The 23406-nt window shown below is 47.2% G+C and overlaps 1 protein-coding gene across 1 annotated transcript in view; it reads right to left on the reverse strand.

Moving 5' to 3' along the window:
* Positions 1 to 2870: 2870 nt before the first annotated feature.
* Positions 2871 to 23406, reverse strand: part of LOC144128569 (uncharacterized) — a 33333-nt gene continuing 12797 nt past the window's right edge. The window contains exons 3-10 of the mRNA XM_077662063.1: positions 22047 to 22128; positions 18674 to 18853; positions 16314 to 16454; positions 14131 to 14230; positions 12334 to 12453; positions 9656 to 9838; positions 6596 to 6713; positions 2871 to 4053 (exon numbers count right to left, since the gene is read on the reverse strand). Of these exons, the coding sequence (XP_077518189.1) occupies positions 3911 to 4053; positions 6596 to 6713; positions 9656 to 9838; positions 12334 to 12453; positions 14131 to 14230; positions 16314 to 16454; positions 18674 to 18853; positions 22047 to 22128 (1067 nt within the window). The 3' untranslated portion in view covers positions 2871 to 3910. The remainder of the gene's footprint in view (positions 4054 to 6595; positions 6714 to 9655; positions 9839 to 12333; positions 12454 to 14130; positions 14231 to 16313; positions 16455 to 18673; positions 18854 to 22046; positions 22129 to 23406) is intronic.

The following is a 23406-nucleotide window of genomic DNA, read 5'->3' on the forward strand; positions in this document are numbered from 1 at the left end:
TGTCCAAGGAGGGAGAAATTTACAGAGGCCTTGCGAATTTCCAACGGTGCTTGCGCAGCGGCAGACGGCGCTGAGGAAAATTTCGCTTGTCGTGACGAAACGATTCTTACGCGTCGGAAGCACACTGTGCGAGTTATGCCACACATTGGTAAATATAAGATAGCTGGATAGAAGAGCAAATCTAAATCGAAAAATGCATTAACCGAAGTTATTGAAAGAAGGCTTCCCTGGTTTCGCTTCACAGAATGCAGCTAAGACATTGCATTTGGTAAAAAGTTGGCCAGAAGTTGTCAAGGTAGGTAGGTAGGTAACAACTTTACTTTGAGAGACTTTAGGGAGGGGCTGGAAATCAGACGGCCGCAAGCCCTTGCGCCGGAGCGGCCTCCGCAGCCAATGTGGCCATCCTCTCATGAGCGGTGGCTTTCGAGCTGCGCAACAGTGCCTCCCACTATTCGGTTATGGTATCCGGAGTATCAACAAGAAAGAAGGTCGGCAAGACGTCAAAGTCTAAATCAGCGCCATCATTCAAATTCCCAGGTCTTCTGCACAGACGCTGCAGAACATGATCAGAAGGCAGTCGCGACTGCAGTCGTCCAGACGAATACAGAGCAGTTAAGAACAGCTGCTTCATAATAGTCACCATCCGCAACACGTCCGCCCAATTATCAACGATAATAAGGCTTCAACATTGTTATTGCGCTACTCAAGGTTTACACAGACAAGAACGACACATACAGACAGGGCGCAAACTATCAACTGATTTTATTGCATGGGAAATTCGTTTTATATGAACTGTTAAGATGAAAAAAGAAGGGACACCAAAACAAGTAGCTTCATGGAGATGAGTTGTCTAATCTTCGTCTGCTGACAGACATGCGTAGAGGACGGAGTCTTTTCACTTCCTTAAAAAGTCAATCTCTTGCTTCGTCAGCGCTACCGAAGGGTCGCTTACGCAAGTGCCTTCTTTCTCAGACGTCATGCAAAATGCTTCATATAGCTTCCTTTGCATTTTGTCTTGGGATCGCAGGATAACAGTGGTGTTATCAAGCAGTGGCTTGCAGTTTTTGCACTTGGAGCAATGCGTCGCCACATTACCCGATGCGGGGATCGTTCTTGTCTGTGTAAACCTTGAGTAGCGCAATAACAATGCTGAAGATTATAAACCAACAAGGCCCATTTGAAGCTCTTCTTAGATAGTAAGACAGCCGTCCGCAACTTCGCCTGCGGGCGTGTCTCCCCAAGTGCACATCACATTCTTGAAAGTGCTCCAGCACCTCATTCGAAAATCACCGTGATCTAGACTCCAGATCACTCTCTCCCAGGAAATCTAGCTACCCACACCTCAGACCGAGAATTGGCATACCTGGCGAGGGTAATTACTGGACGAGAGAAGGCGTCTGGATCCAGGGATAGCCCCCAAACTTACCATTAAATTACATCAGCATGCCGACTTTCGCGGACCCTCTATCCGTCCGCGCACAAGTCGTTAACCAAAACTGAAGCGAACGCGTTGCTACGGCTACAGAGTGGCCTCAGTACCGAGAATTGTTTCCTAGGCCAGGGTGTCTGATATCTAAACACGAGGACATTGAGGCCGACATACATCACTTACTGTGCGACTGCCCAGCTCTCAAGCCTACAAGGATCCGGCACCTGATGGTAGCAGGTCTTTCACCAAGGAACCCTGCTTCATATATTGCCTGGACGCAGGGACCGTACCATCGTTCTCTACTGGACTTCATCAAATCAGCTAACCTTTTACCATTCATTTAATCTCTACTACATCATTCATCACACCTTCACCCATCATTGATGCCCTGGGGCAATAAATTTCGCTTAAAAAAAGTACATACCTGCTTCCACTTTTACTCTCCAGAACACACCAACATAAAAATTCTGCTCACAACCAGCCCCACTACCACACTCCCTGTGGGAATGCCAACACCTACACTCCACACACCCAACAATCGTCAAGTTGTCAACGGAGCCACAGGCCCTTGGCAGGGTGGCTTCGCCGCGTTTCAACGAAGGCCGAGATTGGCACGCCTGTTGTATAAGCTTCACCACATAATCTAAATGTCTCTTGATAAGTTGGCTTCACTGCAACGCTTTGGTGTAGTAAAGTCAACGGGTACGGCAGACTCGACTACTGCACGGTCTATCTGCGGCAGCTGATGCGAAACGCGCTCCCTGAGGAAAGTCCAGGATCCTTGTACATCAATTTTAATTTCGACGCAGTTGTAGAATATTGTAAGGTGCTGTTATGAAAATATTGAAGGCAATGGTCCATTCTTCCGATGCGTAGCAAAATACTTCTTTTAAAGTTTGTACATCGCTCGCATCGAATTCCTGAGACTGCCTTCGAAAACCAATGGGGAATGTTTCTGGCGATAGCGGAAACATTAAAAGCAAGAAAATTTACCGCTACCGAGAGGAAATCTGCGGATATATCTCTAGGCATGCACCAGTGGCGCCGCGCGCCTAGAGCGGCGGACTTGAGAGAAGTCGAAAAACGAGTATGAGGGGTAAGCTAAAAAGAGCGCTCTAGACTGTGTACAGATATCAAATTGCTTTCATATTCTCTACCACAGCATATCGTCAATTAAACATACCTTAACAGCTGTCGCTGCATCTGCGATTACGCAGTAGTAAACATTCTCTCAATCGTTCGGTTTTATTAATTTTCCACTTTTGTATCATGTGGTGGTGCTTGTTCCAGAAGTTGAAAAGGTAGGTGTCTATGTGCGCATGGTCTTCCAAAATGTGTGATTTGCTTGGTGGTTTTATTGTGCGCATCTTGTAGAGTGAGTTTAGACTCGTGTAATGTGGCAGGTATGGTATTCGCTCATGGCGACAGGAAAAATTGCCGGAAATTTTTAAAAGCTTCAGTTTTATTGACGCGCTTGAACAAAATTCGTTCCGCTGATTCAGTGTTGTAATGAATTTTATTGAACTGCCAGTGACGTCGTTCGTGAACTGCCGTCTTCAGTCTGGCTAGCCACTTCTGTTTGTTTTCTATTGCATCTCTTGCAAAAGCCAAAAGTGTTGGCCTGCAGCATTTTGAAATATAATAATAATAAAATAAAATGCATCAACTGACGAAACGCACTGGCTCCTTCGGACCTAAATTTTGCTCAGATGCGGAGCTCGGTGGTGGGCTTTGCTTAGTTCCACATGCCCGTTGTGCCTTCAAAAAAGGGGGCCAGGTATCGCCTGTGGCACTGCCCACGAACGGCCTGCAGAAACACTCACGGCTCTTTACGCGATCGCCGCGTTCGCAGCGACGATGCGATTAAAAAATTGTACAGAAAGGGCATTTGGGACCCAACGGAACTGCGCGAATATCCGTCGCACCGAAGTAGGCACGCCCGTCAGAAATGCCTCCGCGGCTCTGCTTTGACTGAGGCAAAGGCGCTACTGTTTCTTCTCCCGTGAACCCGGCTACAACTGGCTGCTCGTCATCACAGGCTGATTCCTAGTCAAGCCATAAAAACGTGATCGTAGCCAGGAAATACAGCTAAGCTGCGTTCGCGGCGGCCAATTTTTATTTCACAATTTCAAGAATAAATTAAAGCTATTCACGAAGGGCGGGAGGCGTTAAGTGGGAAACGGGCAGTGAGACATTCGCCGCCTGCTGCGAAATATAATCCCCTCCAGCATCACATACTGCAGTTTGAGGAGAGGCTGCGGACTAGCAAGACTGTTGAAAACGGCCTGCATACACCAGAGAAACCATCGCGGAGTCCCTGTGGTGTTGTGCGTAAGAACGCGTCAGCGTGCGGTGGTACCAGTGTCGGTCTTCGCGAATAGTGGGTGCAAAAAGGCAGGCGTAATCCATGGGGAAATGACTTCAGCGCGGCTTTGCCGCTGCCAGGTGCTCCGCTCGTGAATGCCCGACACAAAAGCGCCGCTAGGCCTCTTGGTCCCCGAGCACCTCCATGGTGCTGTGCCTGTAGAGGACGTAGTGCTGGACGATGAACAGCACGTCGAACGCCATGCTGATGAAGCTGAGGCCCGTTTTGACCACGTTGCCGAACAGCGACGTCCAGTCGTCTGCGCAGGCAAAAATGAGAGGGTGAGGAGGGGCACGTAAAAGGAAAATAGATGCAGTAAATATTAATGCGAAAGCACTATATGGCTCATCTGCAACGAAACCCGGCGACGGCGTTGACCAGCAGTAGTGGTCCCATAGAATAATGCCAGATGACCCCGATAAGTGAAATACCACATCGTGAGTTACAGAAGAGAGCACACGAACGCGGGTAGGGGAGCTATTGAGCATATATAGAGCATATAATTTCGACCACCTGGGGATCTTTAACGTGCACTGACATCGCACAGCACACGGGCGCCTTAGCGTTTTTCCTCCATAAAAACGCAGCCGCCGCGGTCGGGTTCGAACCCGGGAGTTCCGGATCAGTAGCCGAGCGCCCTAACCACTGAGCCACCGCGGCGGGTACGCACGCAAGCGAGAGAACGAATTTGCGACAAGCGGCGCTATGGAGGAAAAACGCTAAGGCGCCCGTGTGCTGTGCGATGTCAGTGCACGTTAAAGATCCCCAGGTGGTCGAAATTATTCCGGAGCCCTCCACTACGGCACCTCTTTTTCTTTTCTTCTTTCACTCCCTCCTTTATCCCTTCCCTTACGGCGCGGTTCAGGTGTCCAATAATATATGAAACAGATACTGCGCCGTTTCCTTTCCCTAAAAACCAATTATTATTATTATTATTATTATTATTATTATTATTATTATTATTATTATTATTATTATTATTATTATTATTATTATTATTATTATTATTATTATTAAGCGGCGCGGTGCGATAGTCTATTTCCGACTTAATGGAACCTCATCTCTCTAGCCACTCGAAACCAGTTTTTGCGCTGGGCGACAGAAATCGCGAGCGTTTCCGCTAGCATGTGAAAATGTCTTTACGCGACCACGTGAGGTGATGCTTAAATTTTTAATGTTTTCGTTTTTTCTTTTGAATTAGTGCTTAACCTTAGCCGTGTTTCTTCTCGGCACCTCCGCGATTGTGGACGCGGCTTGAGCCTCAACTTTTGGACGCTTCTCAGCTATTTAGTTTTTCTGCGTGTTTATCACGTTTCTCGTTGGTGCTTACTGAGTCTGTATATAGATTCTACCTATATATAATGTGGAAGTAATGGGAAGCAATGAGGAAGTGTGGCTAAGCACACTTCCTCATCACTGTCTATTATTTCCACGTTATTTGCCGTGTGACTAGCCTGCGCTCCCCAGTGGCGACAATGTTTACATTTCCGCCTCGTCTGGCTTCATTAAAGTTGAAGGTCAGCAGTGTGTCCTGTCTGCTAGTCTACGTCGTCCATGTCCCATCGTGCAAGATGGGCTACTCAAATCGTTCACCAGAAATGGTTCAAGATATATCTGTTCGATTTATTCTCTCTAGCTACAAAAAAAAAAACGCAAGCATAACTACTATCAAAGCTAGCCTTCATTTTTCGTATCTGGCCGCAGAACACTTCGTCTCGGCCTTTTTCCTAAAATATTTCACCACATACTTACCTGCGCGAAGAATTTATTTCACTCTCACATCACATATCATCTCAGATGGATCACGCTCACAAGTTTGGAATAAAATCTTTCAGAACAGAAGCTTCGTTTCATTTTTGTCGACCCCTGATACTCACAGAGTGCAATCACCTCCCTGCGTCACTGGCCCTGACTGATGACCATAGTATATACAAGATGGTATAAGCTAACGTTGTATAACTAGCGAACTTTTTGTACCATTGTGATCCTGTGCTTCATGGCTATATTTTATAAGAACTGTCCTATTTAATTTATTTTCGTCCTGGCGGTTCTGAGCTGTCAGCCGCGGTTAAGTGGGGGAAACATTTTTACTCCCTTTATTTAAACCCTATACCTTGTAGGCCAGCGTTATGAGGAGAGCAACCAAATGCAGCGCGTGACAGCGCTGAACTCTCCATGCCTCTCAGACCGACCGCGCCAGCATGCTCTATGGCGTCGATGTGGGCCCTGGCTTTGACACAGTCGTCAAAGGAAACAACTATAGGGTAAGGGTACGGCTAACTGGTGATCCAGTTAAGAATGCAGCTAACGTGCATCCCTCCCGCAGATATCTCTGAAAGATATGTTCCAACGGTAAGAGCGTACGTACTATAATGCTTCAAGCATGTTCGCTGAGCTAGCACCTTTCAACGGAACAGCTTCCATCCATTGAGTATGGAGCCCACGGCAGCAACACATGCCCATCGAATGGCCTCGCAAACTCAACAACAGAAAACCAACTTTCTTTCTAAACTTTCACGCTTCCTTTCATCTGTGAGCACATGGTTAGGGCTTTGCCCGAAGAAAAAAGAAAACTGTCCCGTTTTATTTCCAGTGCACTCAACGAAAATTTTGTGGCAACCAGTAGAAATAAATGCAAAACTATTGCCTCCTCACAAAGGTCAAAAGTATTGGAACGATGGTCGTAAATATTGTTATCCTGACATAGAAGGCACAATTACTTTCGAGGATTATGCCGGTCAGCGCGTCACATTAATGAACGGCATGCACTTGGTTAATAAACGAGTCGATGACACACTCACTGTAATTGTAGGCGATTAAGCACATTTGGACAAAGCTTAAGGTTCCGCCGGTGAAGTCGAGCAGGATGTTCCCGATGCTCCAGCCAGACGTAGATTTCCTCTTGAAGTTGAGATACGCCTGCGTAAAGGCACACGCGACAAACGTATACGCAGCAGCATAATTGCAGCGAGACGCCGAACGGAGCACTAAAAAACGCTAAGCTGGCAAGAACGGGCGCAACCCATTGGGAGCTGTGCCATCTATAGGGAAAAGTCCCTAAAGATGAACAGTTCACTCCCACAGGCAGCCAAAGGGTGTGGCCCACAATAGGATGTGGCCCACACCACGTAAGCAAGCCGTCCGAGAATGAAAATTGGCTTTTGAGGAAAGCAAATAACGCAGTAACTGTCTCATTATATCGGGGAACACCTGAACCACGCCGTAAGGGAAGGAATAAAGGAGGTAGGAAATAAGAAAGGAAGAAAGAGGTGCCCTAGTGGAGGGCTCCGGAATAATTTCGTCCACCTGGGGATCTTTAACGTGCACTGACATCGCACAGCACACGGGCGCCTTTAGCGTTTCGCCTCCATCGAAACGCGGCCGCAGCGGTCGGTTCGAACCTGGTTCTTCAGGCTTAGTAGACGAGCGCCTTAGCCACCGAGAATGCGGTACGCTTTTCCTGCAATGGACTTCTCTCTTGAGCTTATCCTCGATGACGAGATGGACTATAAATTTTTCCGCTTCCTCCTTGCAATATTGCTTGCAAAGCCCTGTTATTGTAGTACACTTAAGCCTCGTTATAACTAGGGATTGGACTTTTCGATTTATATTTTTGAAAACTCGGCGGACTTTTTCCGGCGTTTATTTCAGAATGCAGTTTTTTTTTTTCTCTCGACGAATACTGTTTTCTATAGATCAGTTGCCATTTTTTTCTTCAGTGATATAAATTTGTATTCCCTTGCGGTCAAAAGTCACTTAGAATTTACCTTGGCTATTTTGTCAACATGTGCATTCGATTTACCAGTAATTATCGCACAAATGGTGGCTAATTACTGGTAAACTGTTCTTGCAGAAAGAAATGCCATGGCCAATAAAAATTAACGTAAGTTAAGTGACGGAACCGTAAGGCGCCCAAGAACGCAAGTGGAAGTTGATTTCTACACGCAGGGTAGACTTGTTATCGCCGAGAGTTGTTGCATTAGGCTGAGCAATAAAGCGAGGCATCACGTGATATGTGTGTTTACGAGAGCGACTGAATTGATGCTAAACCGTCGTGGTAGCCAGAGCACGATACTTTTTCGTGACGTTTACGCAAGGTTTCCAGTGCCTGTGTATGGCGGGGAGAAACTTTAAGCCGGTAACTGTCCTAATCGAGTGATTACAGTCAACGGCACTACGCTAGCAGACGACGCCTGGGGACGAGGTGGACCTTCCCAGTCTGCAGAGGCGTGTGAGGCAGCGAAGCGCTACCTCAAAGCGCACAACCGCGGTATTTAAACCAACTGCACACCGTCTTACCACTTCTTCCCAGGCTTCGGCAAGTTGTTAATTTTCTTTCGTTCCTTAATATAGCTGCTGCCCAATATCAGCTGGGTGCGGCGTGCATGTCAAAGATACGAACCTTTTTCGGTTATTCGAGAATGGAGTTAGGCGAACTTTTCTATTTTTCCTTTCGGTTTAAACCAAAAAGTCCAATCTCTAGATATAATGAAGTCGAAGGGGCTCCGCGCTTTCTTGGTTATAGCCCTTGCTTCGATACAGCCGTACGCGACCTTGGTAGCAACTGTCCCGTGCCAACGGACTCACCTGCCGAGGACGGCGTTGCAGGCGTCTAGTGAGCAACCGATGCGCATTGCAGAAGTCTTCAACCCCCGCGCCGAGCATCCAACATGTGACCGAATACGCGTACACCAGCCGAACATGCCAGCCTTGTTAACACGCGGCCTCCTTTACAGCGGCCCGCAAAGGCTTCGGCGTCGAGAAAAAGGGTATTGAAAGAATGCTGTCGTACAGGACAGGGAGTAGCGTGTTCAGAATATTGAGACCCGTTTTCCAGGCGCTGAAGCCGAAACAGGCCGCCGTACAAGTGGGTGCATGGTGACAATTTCGTTTAGACTACCCGTTCTGGTCGGCTTCTCCGCACTACGAACGAGCACTCCAGCCTTAGCACTTCACTGCATAACAGCAGTGACTTGTGGAAGACGCAGGCGCGTGACCGAAGGTTACTTTTCGCCCTCGATGCAACAATCCTGACGAAGGCCGCCTTCTGGTCATGCGAAAAATGTTCGCGCTTTTGCTGCCCAGTGCTCGGCCTTTTGAAGCCAGCTGGAAGTTGCAATTTCAAGCACAGCAAATGTACAACCAAACTGTCGCAACCATGGGACCACGCCGCGAAAACGAAAACTTCTTTCACTCCCTCCTTCATCCCTTCCCTTACGGCGCGGTTGAGGTGTCCGCCGGTATGTGAGACAGATACTGCGCCATTTCATTTCCCCCAAAACCAATTGTTATTATTACTGGGCACGTGGGCACAGCGCGCTCGCGGCGGGCAGTGTGCGACGAGGAGGTTAAATAGAATCAGTTAAATGAAAATATATTTAAATAAAGCCGAGTACGGTGGCAACTGCCACCACCCCGTTTAAAAGGGGATGCTCCTATCTTCTATCCATCCATCCATAGCCAATAACTTAGCTCAGGGGTTGTACACTCTAAACAGAAAGGACTAAAGAGGGAGTAAATTGTCATCTAGTGCGCTCCCTTTTTATAAAAGTGAGTGCGCTAAAAGATAGCTTACTTCCTTTTTACCCCCCTTACAGGCGCATTTGTGTTTAGAGGGTAGACTCTGAAGCTGAGACGTTTCTTAGTGGCATATTTTGCTTCCTAGGACAGTTTACAGTTTACTAGCATCCTGTCTGGGTACCCCACCTCCATCTTTTATCCACCGACCCGCTTACCGCCGAAAGTAAGCGATTGCAAAGAGCAGGACAGTGCCCTTTCAAACTGCCTGGCTGACAAGGGTTGCCTGCACCTCGCTTCGCTCAAGCCAATTACGTGACGCAAACAGCTTTCTCAGAGCGTACCTGGGGCATGTACTTGGTCAGCGTGATGACGAGCTTGCAGTAGGAGAAGTAGTACAGGTAGATGAGCCACGGGCTGGACCAGTGGCGGCCCGCGGCCAGAGTCACCACGCCGAAGATTGCGGCGCCCGCCCAGACGAAGCCCAGCAGGAGGCGAGCCGGCAGGGAGACCCTCTGGTCCCGGTGCTGCAGACGACAGAACACTTGATTGGGCATCTGTCTAGACGGGTCTTGATTGGGCATCTGTCTAGACGGGTCTTCACTGGTGCGTCGAAGGAGAGGGTCTTACAAAAACGGCGCGAAAGACCTCGACTGGGAGACGTGCTAAGAGCCAGGACAGACGGGTGGCTCCCGAGGGCGGTGATCTATGCGATCGCCTCCTCGATTTCACTGCTAATCACATGGCTGCTTTCACATTGCGTTCCACTGGGCACCTCTCTTCGGCTACTCGTCGCAACTAGTGGCGCAAATTGAAGGGAGTGGTGGCTTATCTCCCGACGCCAGCTGCTCGCATTACGGGCAAAGGCTCCACCATACAGCGCCGCCGCAGAAAAAAAAAGAAAGAAACGAACAAACATTTGTTGGCCAATATCCCGCGGCTGTTGCCTTTTGAGGGGGCGCTGCCTCAAGTGCTTTCGCACGTGTTACTCGGCTTAACTACGTTAAAACCCTACCATTTTTTCTCTGGCCGGGCCCATTCTGTACGCAGGGGCAACAGCCCAAAATCTTTAGAAGAGCTTACGACGGTGGCGCAGGTTGTTTCGCCGGATTTTTACCTGAACGGACGCTAACTGTGGGTCTATACACACTACTTGCATGATGGGCATGCAAAAAGCAGACAATTCCATAGTGCTGAAAAGGCCATTTTAAAGAAAAGGCCGTGTAAAATGCAGGAACCACAGGACATGCGCAGGAACAGACGCGCTTTTTATTTATACTGCGTGCTTTTTATACCAGGTGATTTTTAAAAATTGTTATAGTTTTTAAACAGTGAGCTATAAGTCGGTACGGTTTTCGCATCGAACAGCAAGGCAGTCAGGATTTGATTAAAAGACGATTAGATAACTAAAATTTAAAAAAAATCAATCTTTAATTTATGGGTATAGATTAAACTGCGAAGTTAAAGGTTGCCAACAACGAAGGCCAGCCCAGCTTAAAAGTTTTCTGAATTAGAATTGTGGTTGTGCATTTCTAAGGCTAAAAATGTGCCTTTGAAAGCTAATCGAGTTGGCTTTCCCGCGTTGCGCATCGATAAAATGGCGTCGCTCGCATTTCTAATCTTGCAAACACGAACAATGTTTGTGCATTTTATGACGCAGAAGTAATTAACGTTTTGGTGACAATACCCCGCGCAGCGACGCCATTCTATGAGAGTAACGCGGGAAAGGCAACTCAACCAGGTTTGAAAAGCGTATTTCTGACGCTCGATATTTCCAACTACAATGGCGATTCAGAAAATATAAAATATGGGATCGCCTTCTATGTTGCTGACTCCGATTTCGGAATATAATTTTGCGCCCTAAAACCAAAAATTAAAAAAACTTCAAAAACATATTTAGGTCTGTTACCCGTGTCTTAATCGAGCACTATCAGGTACGTAATGTCCACCTTGCTGTACAACACACAAGCACACACCGCAAGTATATCTCTCTCATGGTGTTTGAGGTAAACACTGAAAAGATTAAAAAAAATCGCTTTTATTAGTTCAGCTACAGCCCGATCTTTCTGATATGTGGCGCCATTTTTTGAACGTAGACCCAATACCTTTATATATGTGCATTTAATGGCCTTTTAAAGCCCTAACTGCGGACTTACATGTGTCGCCAGAACTTTGGGCAACGGAGTTGGGGGATTTCGTCATTAAATTCGTGTTTCTAGTTCTCAATTCTTGCTCAGACACGTGCTTTTTTTTAAAATTAATTGCTGGTGCTTGTTCTCAACAGCAAAGTGGGATTAGCAATTATTCCACGTTTCGAGTGTTTCCGAGTCGAAGCACCATTACATAAAAATTGACACAAGTGGAGAACGAAAGTCCAACAAAAAAAAAAGCACATGAGCCAATAGAAACGTGGATCTTCAGTGTCAACTACGGAAAAGAGCTGGTAGGAAAAACAGAGCTCTCCGTATATAGCAACCCGTGAGCCAACGTGCACCAAGACCAAGCGTTAAAGGTCAACTCAGGCATTTTTTTTTTTGTTTTGGGTTCAGTTGACGCTTTAGAAAGTTTACTATAGAAAAGTTTACTGACTATATACAGCATCGATGCCAAATTTCGGAGACATTTAGCATCTTATTCTTGCGCGAATATATTTTAAGCGGCGAAGCCCAGTTCAAGCTCCGGATGCCTGTCTTTTGCTGTTTTCAAATACTCGTACTTATTATTTTGAAAGTTAAATCATTGCACCGAAGAAAGGTATGCAATGCGATTGTGAATTCAAAATGGTAAAGAAAGCCCCTGAGTTGCGTTTCAAGTTCGCATTCACGCGACACCCCTGCTTCCCTCACGAGATCCCAAAAGCACTGAGAACTCTGCGCAAGTAGTCTCAAGGCAAAGTGCCACCCGACGGGAAAGCATCGTCATCATCATCGTCACTGTCATCATCATCATCAGCCAGCGCTGTAGCTTGCCGTCATACACGCAAAGCCGCAACAGCGGTAGGAATAGCGACGGGACTGCGTACCTCGTAGATGCAGCACTGCACGGCCGTGATGAAGGTGGCCAGGGCGGCGTGCAGGCCGAACACTATGTCGTTCAGCTCCACCGGGATCACGCCGGTCGGGTGCAAGGCACGGTACTCCGCCTGTTCGCCAAAGAAGAAGCATGGGTGTGCCTACTCTGAACGGTCGCAACTGCCTCCGTGCATTGGCTTGATTGCATGCACAACGTTGTTGCTTATCTAGGGCCGATCCTGTGTCCTACACAAAGTCATGATATCGATGACGTTACTGTAAAATCTCCCCGTTTATTAGAAGTAAGCGAAATACCTAAATATTTCGACCCTATCAATGAATTTTTTTCTTTAAGTGCCTTGTAATGAGTGAGGCTAGTGAGAAACGATCGAAAAGCAGGCTAATATTCGAAAGTTGCCGAAGCAGCTACCCACAATAAGTGTGCCGCGCGCACTGTACATTCGCAAGAACGGTCCAATTTTCCTGCTACTTGCGCAGTCATCTGTCACAGACAGCCTTTCGCTGATTTGGCCGCTTGGTGCATCGTATCGCATTGTTTCGGCCAGCGATGCGGCCCTTCTGAGCTACAAGACCGAACACAACGCGGCCAGCATGCGCACCGAGATGCTGTTTGTCGACGGTGGGAATAGGACTTAGCTCCAGTCGAGTGCGGCAGTGTGTGGCAGAGCTGCCTCCTCTGCTCACACTGCTCGAGAAAGTGTTCGGACAGCTCACACGTCTCGACCCTGCTCCGGGCCAGTCATCCTCAATGCCTTTGTTGTGGTAAGTGCAATTCATAGCAATGTCATAAGTACTAGCTGCTGTTGTTGGTAGCTATTCCGCTGCGAAAAACCAAAACTTTTTTAGTTACACTCCTGCAATGCGTGCTTTGTAGTTTCAAGGTGCGGGTATTATTTTTGCAGGTTAACCTTTGTAAGGGGGTGCGGTGAGGACATAATCGCTGTCTATATAGCTATAAAATACCACGGACTAAAATCCTGAGATCTCTCCAGAGTATTCGCAATTACTGTGCCCCTCAGAATTATCTGGCCGTTTGTACAGCGTTAACAACTGTATTTTTTTTCTTAGACAGTAAATTAAAGTACACTACATTACATTGTACATCGCCGTAGTGCAAGGCTTTTCGGCCACCTGGCATTATTTGCCATGCCCTGACATCTCACAGCACACGGGCGTTTTTGCTTGTCGTTTCCACCTAAGCGCGGCCACCGCGGTTGGGATCCCATCCCGCAACCTTGGCCGCTACAGCCAAACGCTCTAACCACTAAGCCACCACGGCGGGTATGCGGATTTGTGCTTCGAGCCACGCGTCAGGCATGATGGTGTATACAGGCGCCTTTATTGACCCGGCCGTTTGCGACAGCACCACCAGGGATACCCTATTTCTTTTCTCTCATATTTCTTGTGCTTTCCGTGCTTTTATGAAAGCAATACTCTAAAAAAGAACTGCCCCAAACCACCATACTCTGAACGTTCTTTCTAACAATTAACGGAGGTCAGTAAAACAACTTGGTAGTTGGAAAATCGTCATTATTCGTTAAGAGGAAAAGTGCACGCCAGGATCCCATCCGGGCATTTAAGCAATAAAAAAAAGGGGGGGGGGGGTTCCTGCTACTAAACTTGCGCATGCCCGCGTGGCTGCATATTTATATATTGTTTGACTGAACCGAATAAAACATTCGTTGCCATGCATTGTTACCATATATATAGGACCGACTTCAGAGCCTCTTTCAGAGCCGCGAAAGGCGTCCGCCCCGAGCGGTTGTCGTTGAGTGGGAAGCGCTTACCTGGACGACGGGGCTGAAGAACACGCCCAGGTTGAAGAACGAGTAGGCCAGGAACCCGGTCAGGTTGAGTCCCACGAAGTCGAAGCTCAGCCCCTCGACGCTGCGCAGTGCGAGGGGGACCGTTTGCACGTGAGCGCAGCCGCGCAATGCCATGGACTAGAGTCACTGTATAAGAACCTAGAGTTGCGCGTAGGTCTGCCGAGTTGCCGCAGAAAGCATCCAAGTTATGCGGCGAAGCCGCAGAACGAGACAAGCTTTCCGAGCCTTTTACTCGGTATAACCATATAAATCAGCCGTGTCCACAGTATAATATGGGGAGTGCAATAAACGAAGATAATCGCTCGATGATTTCCTCCCCTGAGTTGCGTCGTATATAGTCTTCTGCAAACGCGAAGTGCGGTTTTACCGCATAACTTGGATGCTTTCTGCAGCAACCCGGCGGACCTGTACGCGCTATTCTAGGCACCTATACGGTAACTCTATTTGATCGAGCGCCACAAGCGAACGCTGACTGACGTCATGGCAGGCATGTTCGCGTAGATTTTACTTTGACTCTATACTTGCTATCAACAAACGTTTATTCCCCCGCTGACTCTTGCCTGTGCCCGAACCGTCCATAACAACTTGCGCGTCGCAACAGGCCAAAAGTGACCACTCTAAAACACACTGCGTTTGCCCATTATTCTCCCTGATATCTCGGGGGTACTTTATGACAGGTGTTCAACCCAGCTAGTCTTATTGAACGATTAAAGTCCGAGTCTCCATGCACTCGTGCGCACTCCTGAAAACCTAAGTTCCCAGATAACATATTTTCTCTTTCCCACAGGGCGGCTTCTAGCTAGGTGTCTTCCTAGGCTTTTAGAGGGCGTTACGTGTCGTACCCCACCCGTTTTCTCGTATTTTTTCCATGAGCAACATTCTTGTATCATGGAAACTCAACATAAGCTCACTAATGTTGTATAATCTGGGCCAGTTGGTTCGTTTGCAGCAATGGCAAAATCAGCATAAAAGAGGAGGACGAACGAAGTGGCAAATCAGCGCTTGCGTTGTCCATTCCTTTGCCCTCGTCTGTTACGTTGCTTTTTCTGTCACTGACTGAATCGAACCCGACCGCGGCGGCTGCGTTTTTATGGAGGAAAAACGCTATGGCGCCCGTGTGCTGTGCGATGTCAGTGCACGTTAAAGATCCCCAGGTGGTCGAAATTAATCCGGAGCCCTCCACTACGGCACCTATTTCTTCCTTTCTTCTTTCACTCCCTCCCTTATCCCTTCCCATACGGCGCGGTTCAGGTGTCCAACGATATATGAGACAGATACTGCGCCACTTCCTTTCCCCCCAAAAACCAATTATTATTATTACTGAATATGACTTGCGGTCTGTGTGGCAGTGTCGTTCATCACATTTAATGTATCAGGCACGCTGTACTTGGGCGCTATGGCGAACAAGGCCTGATACATTCAAGATGTACAACTAGCCTTATTTGTAGCTTTGCTATCGTTCTGCATCTTGGATTTCAGAGCGTTAGCTCCACTTAACTCGTTCCTCAGTTCTTCACCGTTGTCGGCGCCGTCCGCATCACATAACTTGGTAGCGCGCGGGGCCAGTGGCAGCACGGCCCGTTTTTGAAAAGTTATTTGCTTTCGTACCACAGCTAACGCTCAAACAATCGCATTACAGACTCGCAACAGTGCTGCGAGTTTTTGCCATCGTGTGCAGGGTAGCTCAATATGATAGCGAACACCAGAGCGCGTGGCCTCGGCACTTCGCGAAGCGCTGGCGCCGGAAACCGGCGAGCATGGGTGGCACAAGGCGCATGCGCGCAAAGAGCAGCCGGTCGTGATTAATGTACATGTGCCTTTGCCACCGATTCTCGCCGGATCATGGAGGTAGCGCTTCACGAAGTGCTGCGGCCACGCACTCCCGTGTTCCCTTTAATATTGAGCGACCTTGTGCAGCCCGTCAAATCAATTCATGGCATTCCCCTTCCCTGCGGAAGCTTCAGACGACCGACTTTCCTGCTCCAGCTGAAGTCCTCATAACTAACAGCTGCTAGTAAAAGAAAGGCGAGAAGCGGCTTCGCTTGACACATTGCTTTCCCAAGGGCACGATTCCTCACAAAGAGGCCGGAACTGTATTTCCCGTCCAACACGCGCTAGTGTGATAAATTTCTAGAAGCGCTCACCACTTGAGTTTCCAGTTGAGGTAGATCTGCGGGTAGAAGGAGATGGACCATGCCACGAAGTAGATCCAGCCGACGACGTCGCTCAAGGTCTCTAACCAGGCTACCTTGAACACCTCCACGTGGACGAAAGCATCGGACGTCCTGCGAACAGCGAAGTGTGGGACACATCGCCCTCAGCGGGCGGCGTTGCTAGAGGCATGAACGCGATCGCACTCGCTGCAAACTCACACCCCAAGTAGAGTAGCCTGGGTGTGAGAAAAAGGGTCACGCGACAAGTGCGCCGTCCAGTGACGTTTGCTTGGGAGCGTGGCCACGCGCGCCCAACGTGCCGGGAAGGCCACAGTACATTGTGGCGCAGTGATGAGAATTAAGAATTGCTTTATCGAAAACAAAAACATATGGCTACTGTTAACGCACAGCTACAAATACCTAATTACAACCAGGCACTTAACTGCAAAACTTGTGAACGTAAGTGTTATAATTAAGACTGTTGCTGGTTGATTCACCTCTTTTTTGACGTGCCATCACTTGCTTTACTTTGAGGAAGATGCCATGTTATATATCAAGAAACCTATTTTTAAATATTACTGGCAAACTTCGTGGAAGCACCTTGTATAGTGCAGTGCGAGACAGGACAGAAATGAACTCACTGGCACTGGGCTCAACGTTGCGAGAACAAATATGCTTTTGCGCAGCAGCGAGACACATGCGTCCCACTCAGTTCAAGTGCCGGCAAACGGAAAACGATGCGCCAATGCGTACCATATTTTTTTGCGTGCGGTAGACTGCCGAACTATGAAACAAGCCATTTAGTGTTTTTACTTGCAGACGGATCTTTTTTATGTTGTGTGTTTGTTTACAAGCGCGGCTGTGCAATTCGACGAGAGCCATCTTGACAGGATAAGGATGTTTAAAGAAACTGTTGAGCTTTTAAGCTTTTTCTATTAGTGAACTGCCTAATGATGCTTCTCAAAGCATTATTCAATTACAATCGTAATACAAGTTGTCTAATACGTACAAAGGTCTGAGGTTAGGATACGTACGTACATATTCGAGGTCTCTTTGCGAAGTTATTGGTACAATTGTGTACCCTTTTTTTCTACAAAACGAGTAGTCGAAACGGCTTGAAAGTGATGCTGTACAGTTCCCAGAGTCATTCTGATCGCAATTTTGCGATTTGTATGCATATGAGACATGCACGAAGCTTGCGCCTTGTAAAGGATTCAACACAATGAAGCATAAACAGAATGAGTAGTATTGCCTATATATAAAAAAAAGATACTAAATGCTTCTTCCATGACAGACGGAGAGAGGGGGGAAAGAGAAATTTTTTCTTGCGGTTGGTATCCGAGTCTGCCTAAACGTCTGTTTGCTGGGATGTGGTAGGTTTCAATGAGTCACTAGTCAGTTTAAAATCAAAACAACAAAAAAGAACACTATTTTCGGTAACTATTGCTACGAGCTTATGATAAGAGTAAATTATAATGTTAAGACGATGTGTTTTTGTGCTTGGATAAAATCGGACAAAGATGATCTCGTCTTGATCGAAGCGACATGCAGATACTGCTAATTTATGGTCGATTTGAATATCTAATGGCAGAATATTTGGATTGCTCTAATTAAAAAATATGGCTGATCTCTGTGAGCAAATATAATGCACTAAGCGCTTTATTTTGAAAATGAAAACGGCATATGATGCCAGTGTTATGTCCTGCAATGATGATGAACAGTAGGATGGTTGTCTATAAAATAATAACATAGATAGCGAACATTACCAGGAATTTCGGAACGTGTCCAGCCAGCGCTGAAGAGCTTAGTGGCCTTCGCCTACGGTTTTCTTTCTTTCTTACGTCACGAATGATGTCAAGGCCCTATTTTTAAATGTTCAAAGCCATGCTCCACGTGGTGGCAGAGAAGGTAACTATAGTCGAATACAACTCAAGAACGAAGCGACAAATGCACTCGAAGGAGGCCCTCCAGACAATGGCATCGACAGATTTTCATGACCCCGCGGTTTATCTAATTAGGGCATAGCTAACCCCCTTTCATCCGCCACCTTCCGCGATGTCACGTACGCTAGTAGGTCTAGAGCGTTTAACCCCGACGTCATGAGAATCGGTCGACTCCATTGAGTGGCGGCCATGCTTTGGGGGGACATTTCCCACTTCGTTACTGAGTCGTATAAGACAACAGGAGAGCTTTTCTGTCTCGAATTCCTGGTAATGAAAGATGAAGTTGAGAACAGTGGCTTCCGTCCGTGCCCACCACGATGCACAAGAGTGCTGTCGGCATGCACTCCGCAAAAGCGCGTGGCGCACAGAGGGCTCAGGAAAGCACGGCCAAAGGCAAAGGCGCCGTACCTGACGAAGGGCAGGGATGTATTCATCTGGACGGTGGCATGGCCAGCTCCGATGGCGGACACGTTGACCCAGGTGTGCTCGGTTCCATTCACGGGCAACCGCCGCGGTCCGTGCAGGGAGACCACCCGGTCACCTTCCAGCACGGACGCTTGAGCCCACAAGCTCTCGTTGGGCGACTGGCTGAAAGGGCGGTGATTCTCTAGCAAAATCTGCTCGCGTCACGATAACGTACAATGGCAACTGCGCGTTTCAAGGTTCTGTTTTCTTCTAGTGACAACGGTGCGCAATGTCCTTTGGAACGAGAAAAGTCATCGTACCACCATTGCTCTTGACGGTACCATATTGGTGCCGCAGAACAATAGCACTAGCAGTTCTGCGTTCTTTGGCACTTTGGACACAGCCGAGGAAGCGCCAGTGTTTTGTGAGTGCATGTGACTTTTGAGCTGCTCTTTGACGAGAGAGCGTGCGGAAACCGAAACCTGAATTCCAGGGGAAAATGTCGGTGCAACAAAAAATAAAGAGAAGAAAAGGAAGGAGGGAAAATGCGCCTACTAAATCGAATACTCTCGCAAGGCGGTACCAAAAGTTTCGTCGTCATCTCTACAACTTCATCAGGGTGTGAACATGCAGTGCGCGGCTAGGTTTAAAAAACGCGCACGACGGAATTCCTGCTTCTAGCAGACTCTTGATCTTAAAGCTATGAACGTAGGCTGGAGGGAGCGTTCCAGGGCAACTGTTCTCTGCCCGCTGAACGTGCGGGCACTCAGGCAACTCTCTTTTTCGGTAATTATCCCCGCCCTGCCCGTTGTCGTCCCTGAATAAGCTGAGCAGCTGTCTTCGAAAACTTGGGTTCTTTACGAGAGTCTTTGACTTAGTAGGATCTCTTTTTTTTTGTATCACGTCAATCCACAAGCAGACACGTTTTGCCGAATGGTTTTGTTTGAATCTCTACGATCAATTATTTAATATGTACAATCAGGGTCAAAAGTCTCTGGACCACAGGTTACGCGAAGCCGATAGCTCTGCTGTTACTGAGCGGCTGGAGACCAGTAGAGGTGAAAAGGTAAATTTGATTCTTTCATCTCCACAACTGTGATCTCCAGCCGCAGGACAATAGTAGAGCTATCGGCTTCGTTTGAGTAGCACGTGGTCCACAGACTTTTGACCACGACTGTACTTCAGCATATCTTTACCCGCTCTGTGGTTTTCAAGGCCCCGCGCACTGTTATAAGCAAAAACAAAAACAAAAAAAACAAAAATTATGGTCACTTGGCGTAGTTAGGCCAAAAATGCGAATTATGTGCGCTAGCTGTCTGGTTTTCACTCCGGTTCCGGTGTTCAGAAGGAGTGTTCACGAATGGCAGCTGTTCGGATAGCCATAACGGGTTAATGTCCGTATACGTGGAATTAGTCATTGTCGACATTCATACATTCCTGGGATTCTTCCTACCACTCCTGGCGCAGTGATCAAGCGATGCGCCACAGCCCTTCTATGGCAGGTGCTGCCATCTGTGGGACTTGGGCTGGGTTGGTATCCAGGTTGCTTCTCCCGAGCAGCCTCTGGCGATTAAATGAGCTGCCGCCTGACACGTTGCACAGGTGAGCAGCCTGCCACAAAACTGGCTTCAGACAAACACACAACGGCTAACTGCGGGGAATTGCCGCCATAAGTGCTGGCGCACTAAAACAACAGAACCTGAAAACTTGTATACATGCATATATTCCTCTGCCAAGATTCTGAGTGGCTTTACAAACCAGTACAGATTCAGGCTGAGAGTTGCATCATGAAAGGTGATGGGTGTTGCTTCAGGCGAAAAAGATCGACACAAGAGACTGCCCGACGAGGCCAGGGCTTCCGCCCATGCAGGAGTTTGCTGCACGCAATTTTACAACTTCGTAAGGCAAGATTTAAGCGATTTCTTATTTTAGGCGCCAACAGAGAAAAAGAAATAGCCTACAAGATTGTAACAGACGAGGAGAGCAGAAGTAAGAACGTCGACGTTGTGTACATGCATTTACTGTTCTCAAACAACAAAACACAGAGATGTTGGCCACGTTGTAGTAAACGAAATAAAAACAAAAAAATATGAAGTACAAACAGAGAGGTAACTTTTCACACACGGAACAAATGTGTCCAGAAGTAAAAAATAAACAGCAGCAAACATCTTTTCAGGCAATAGATGCCAGCACTGTGAACAGGTTTTCAATACCCCTTTTAAATTTCAGTTCTGGGAGGTCGAATGCGCTTTCAAGAGATCGAATTTTTCCAGTGCACACGGCTGAATACCACGTAAGAAAATTACTGGATACCTTGGGCTAATTCCAGAGGGGCCTTTTCAGTTAACCGATGGTGTATTTGATGATGTATGAAGTACGTTCTGGAAACGAGAGGCCGCAACAGGGCTACTGACGTCCTAATTATTGGCGCCATTGTATCAGCACACTAACAAAGTCCTCATTCAAGACTCTGGTGCGTTAAAAATGGTCGCTACGGTAATGAATGTTTCCGCAGTGTTCAAAGGCAGCCAGATTTCGCACGGAATCGGAGGTGCTGCGCGAGAGGCAGTGATGCAGGCGACGAAATCGTAGTAATAAATGCGATCAAAAAGATATCATATTTTAGAGGAACCTGCCATTTCCGTATTGTTTAGAAAATAATGAGGGAAAAAAAACGATGATTTTACATCCCAGACAGAAACGAGCGATGATATAGTACGAAAGTAATCTTATTTATTTCAAAACAGTACAGACCCCAAATTACAGGAAAAAGCCTGAATTGTAGAACTTTTTTACGGAATAAACCGATTTGCTCTAGAATTTTAACTATAAAAAATATCGCCCTAATCATTACCACCTCTCCCCACACACACACCCCCTAATTGCGAAAAAAAAAATGGAACTCGAAAACAAAGAGCCCTACACATATTTAATAAGATATACGCAACAAGTATGACAGATACATATGCGATTTTTCTCTAGGGATAATAACTTTCTGTAGGAGCCCTTAGACTGCTGCATGGAGCCAGCAGCTTGCAATCCCCAAACTTGCAAGCGCTTGCACAAACCGCGGGCACCGTGGAATGACGCAGTACCGTGGCGAAAGAGCTCTGTAAATTTATGGAACACTTGCTACATGCTGTCGCTTCAGGGTGCACACGTTACAAGTGTTCATTCTTTGCTTATGCGTCCTTACGCAGACAATTGTTCTGAACTTGAACCGCGTTTCTGCAAGTCACGCTATTACTTCTGGACAAAACCTACAACTCGAGCTTATGCAGCTCACTTCTTCTTTTGAAGAAGCAGAACTGAGCCAAGCAAAGATAGAAAATCGACACGAAAAAGAAAATCCGGGTAACTGAAAAGCGGTACTAACTCAAGGTATATGAAGAACCCTCCCTCGCTTCCCAGTGGTATACTTATGTCTTGCGTTGACACGTGCAGGTCCCAAGCGCTGCCTGAAACAACAGAGAAAGCGTAAAGGGTAGCGATGTGCGAATATTCGAGACTTTGGAATAGCCAACTTAATATTCTCTTATTCTACGTCGCTGAACGAATGAAATAGTTCAAATTCATTCATTCATTCAATCAATCAATCAATCAATCAATCAATCAATCAATCAGTCAATCAAACCAATCAATCAATTGTCCAAATTCGAAATTATTCGATGCGAATGGAATTTGTGTCCGAGTTTTCGAATAGTTTTCGAATAAGTGGCAAGAAGTTGGAATAAGGCTGCTGTATCGGCCTTCGCGCAATGAGGGTTTAGCGTCGCGACGCCATCCATTCATGTCGCGGCGGTCACAATGCTCAAACATGGCCTCCAAGATTGGGCAATGCGGCAGCGTTCAGGCAGGTTCAGCAAATCCTGTCTTAATGCCTGATCTGGGAGGCCATGACTTGTACGCGTAGTTCTCGTAAAAGTATTATACTCGTATTTGATTTGGTTCTTAGCTACGCTATTCATATTCGATTTGGTTTTGAAAAAACACTATTCACATACCCCTCGTAAAAGACACGGTTCACCGCCACCGCATCAACTCACCACCACACGTTCCGCAGCCACAATCGGGCGTTGTATAGCGCCTGATACATTTCGCCACTCTTGGAGCTGGAGAGGTCGCGTTTCCGGCATTCGTCAGACCCAATGCTAGACGCTGAACCTTTCGCCTGCTAACTTTATTTGTTGACCATTATTTCGTGCACTTCACATTCCATTCAACGAATTCCTTGTATGCCACCACACCCATTACACCTAAATTCATAAAAACGGAATACAGCTGACAACTGCAAAGGATTTATTGCAGGAAGAGGTCCAGAAACACAGGGCTATACAATGAGTCTTTTTATAATCAAATAAATCATGCGAGTGCGAAACCGCAGGAGACGAGTAAATGTAGCAAACTGGACTAAAAAAGGAAACAACTACTAGGGATAACCGTCATATAAAGCGCTGCTCTCTTGCTTCTCCTTCTTTTAGTAAAAAAAAAAAAACCGTAAGGACACCGTGGAGGCTTTGTCCTCCACAAACCTGGCAGTGGGCTACCGTAGAATCACGAATTAAGATGCATGAGCACGTACGTCTCCCCCCCCCCCCCTCCCCTGCACGTACACACAAGCGCCCATGCAAGGCCCCCTGAGTCGCACCAGGCGACAGCCTGCGGCAACAACATCGCGCACGTGAAAGCTACCATGGAATGCTACTAGGTATAGCACTCTATTCAGATGAGTTACA

This window comes from Amblyomma americanum, chromosome 4 (assembly GCF_052857255.1).
Source record: "Amblyomma americanum isolate KBUSLIRL-KWMA chromosome 4, ASM5285725v1, whole genome shotgun sequence".
Lineage (NCBI taxonomy): Eukaryota > Metazoa > Arthropoda > Arachnida > Ixodida > Ixodidae > Amblyomma > Amblyomma americanum.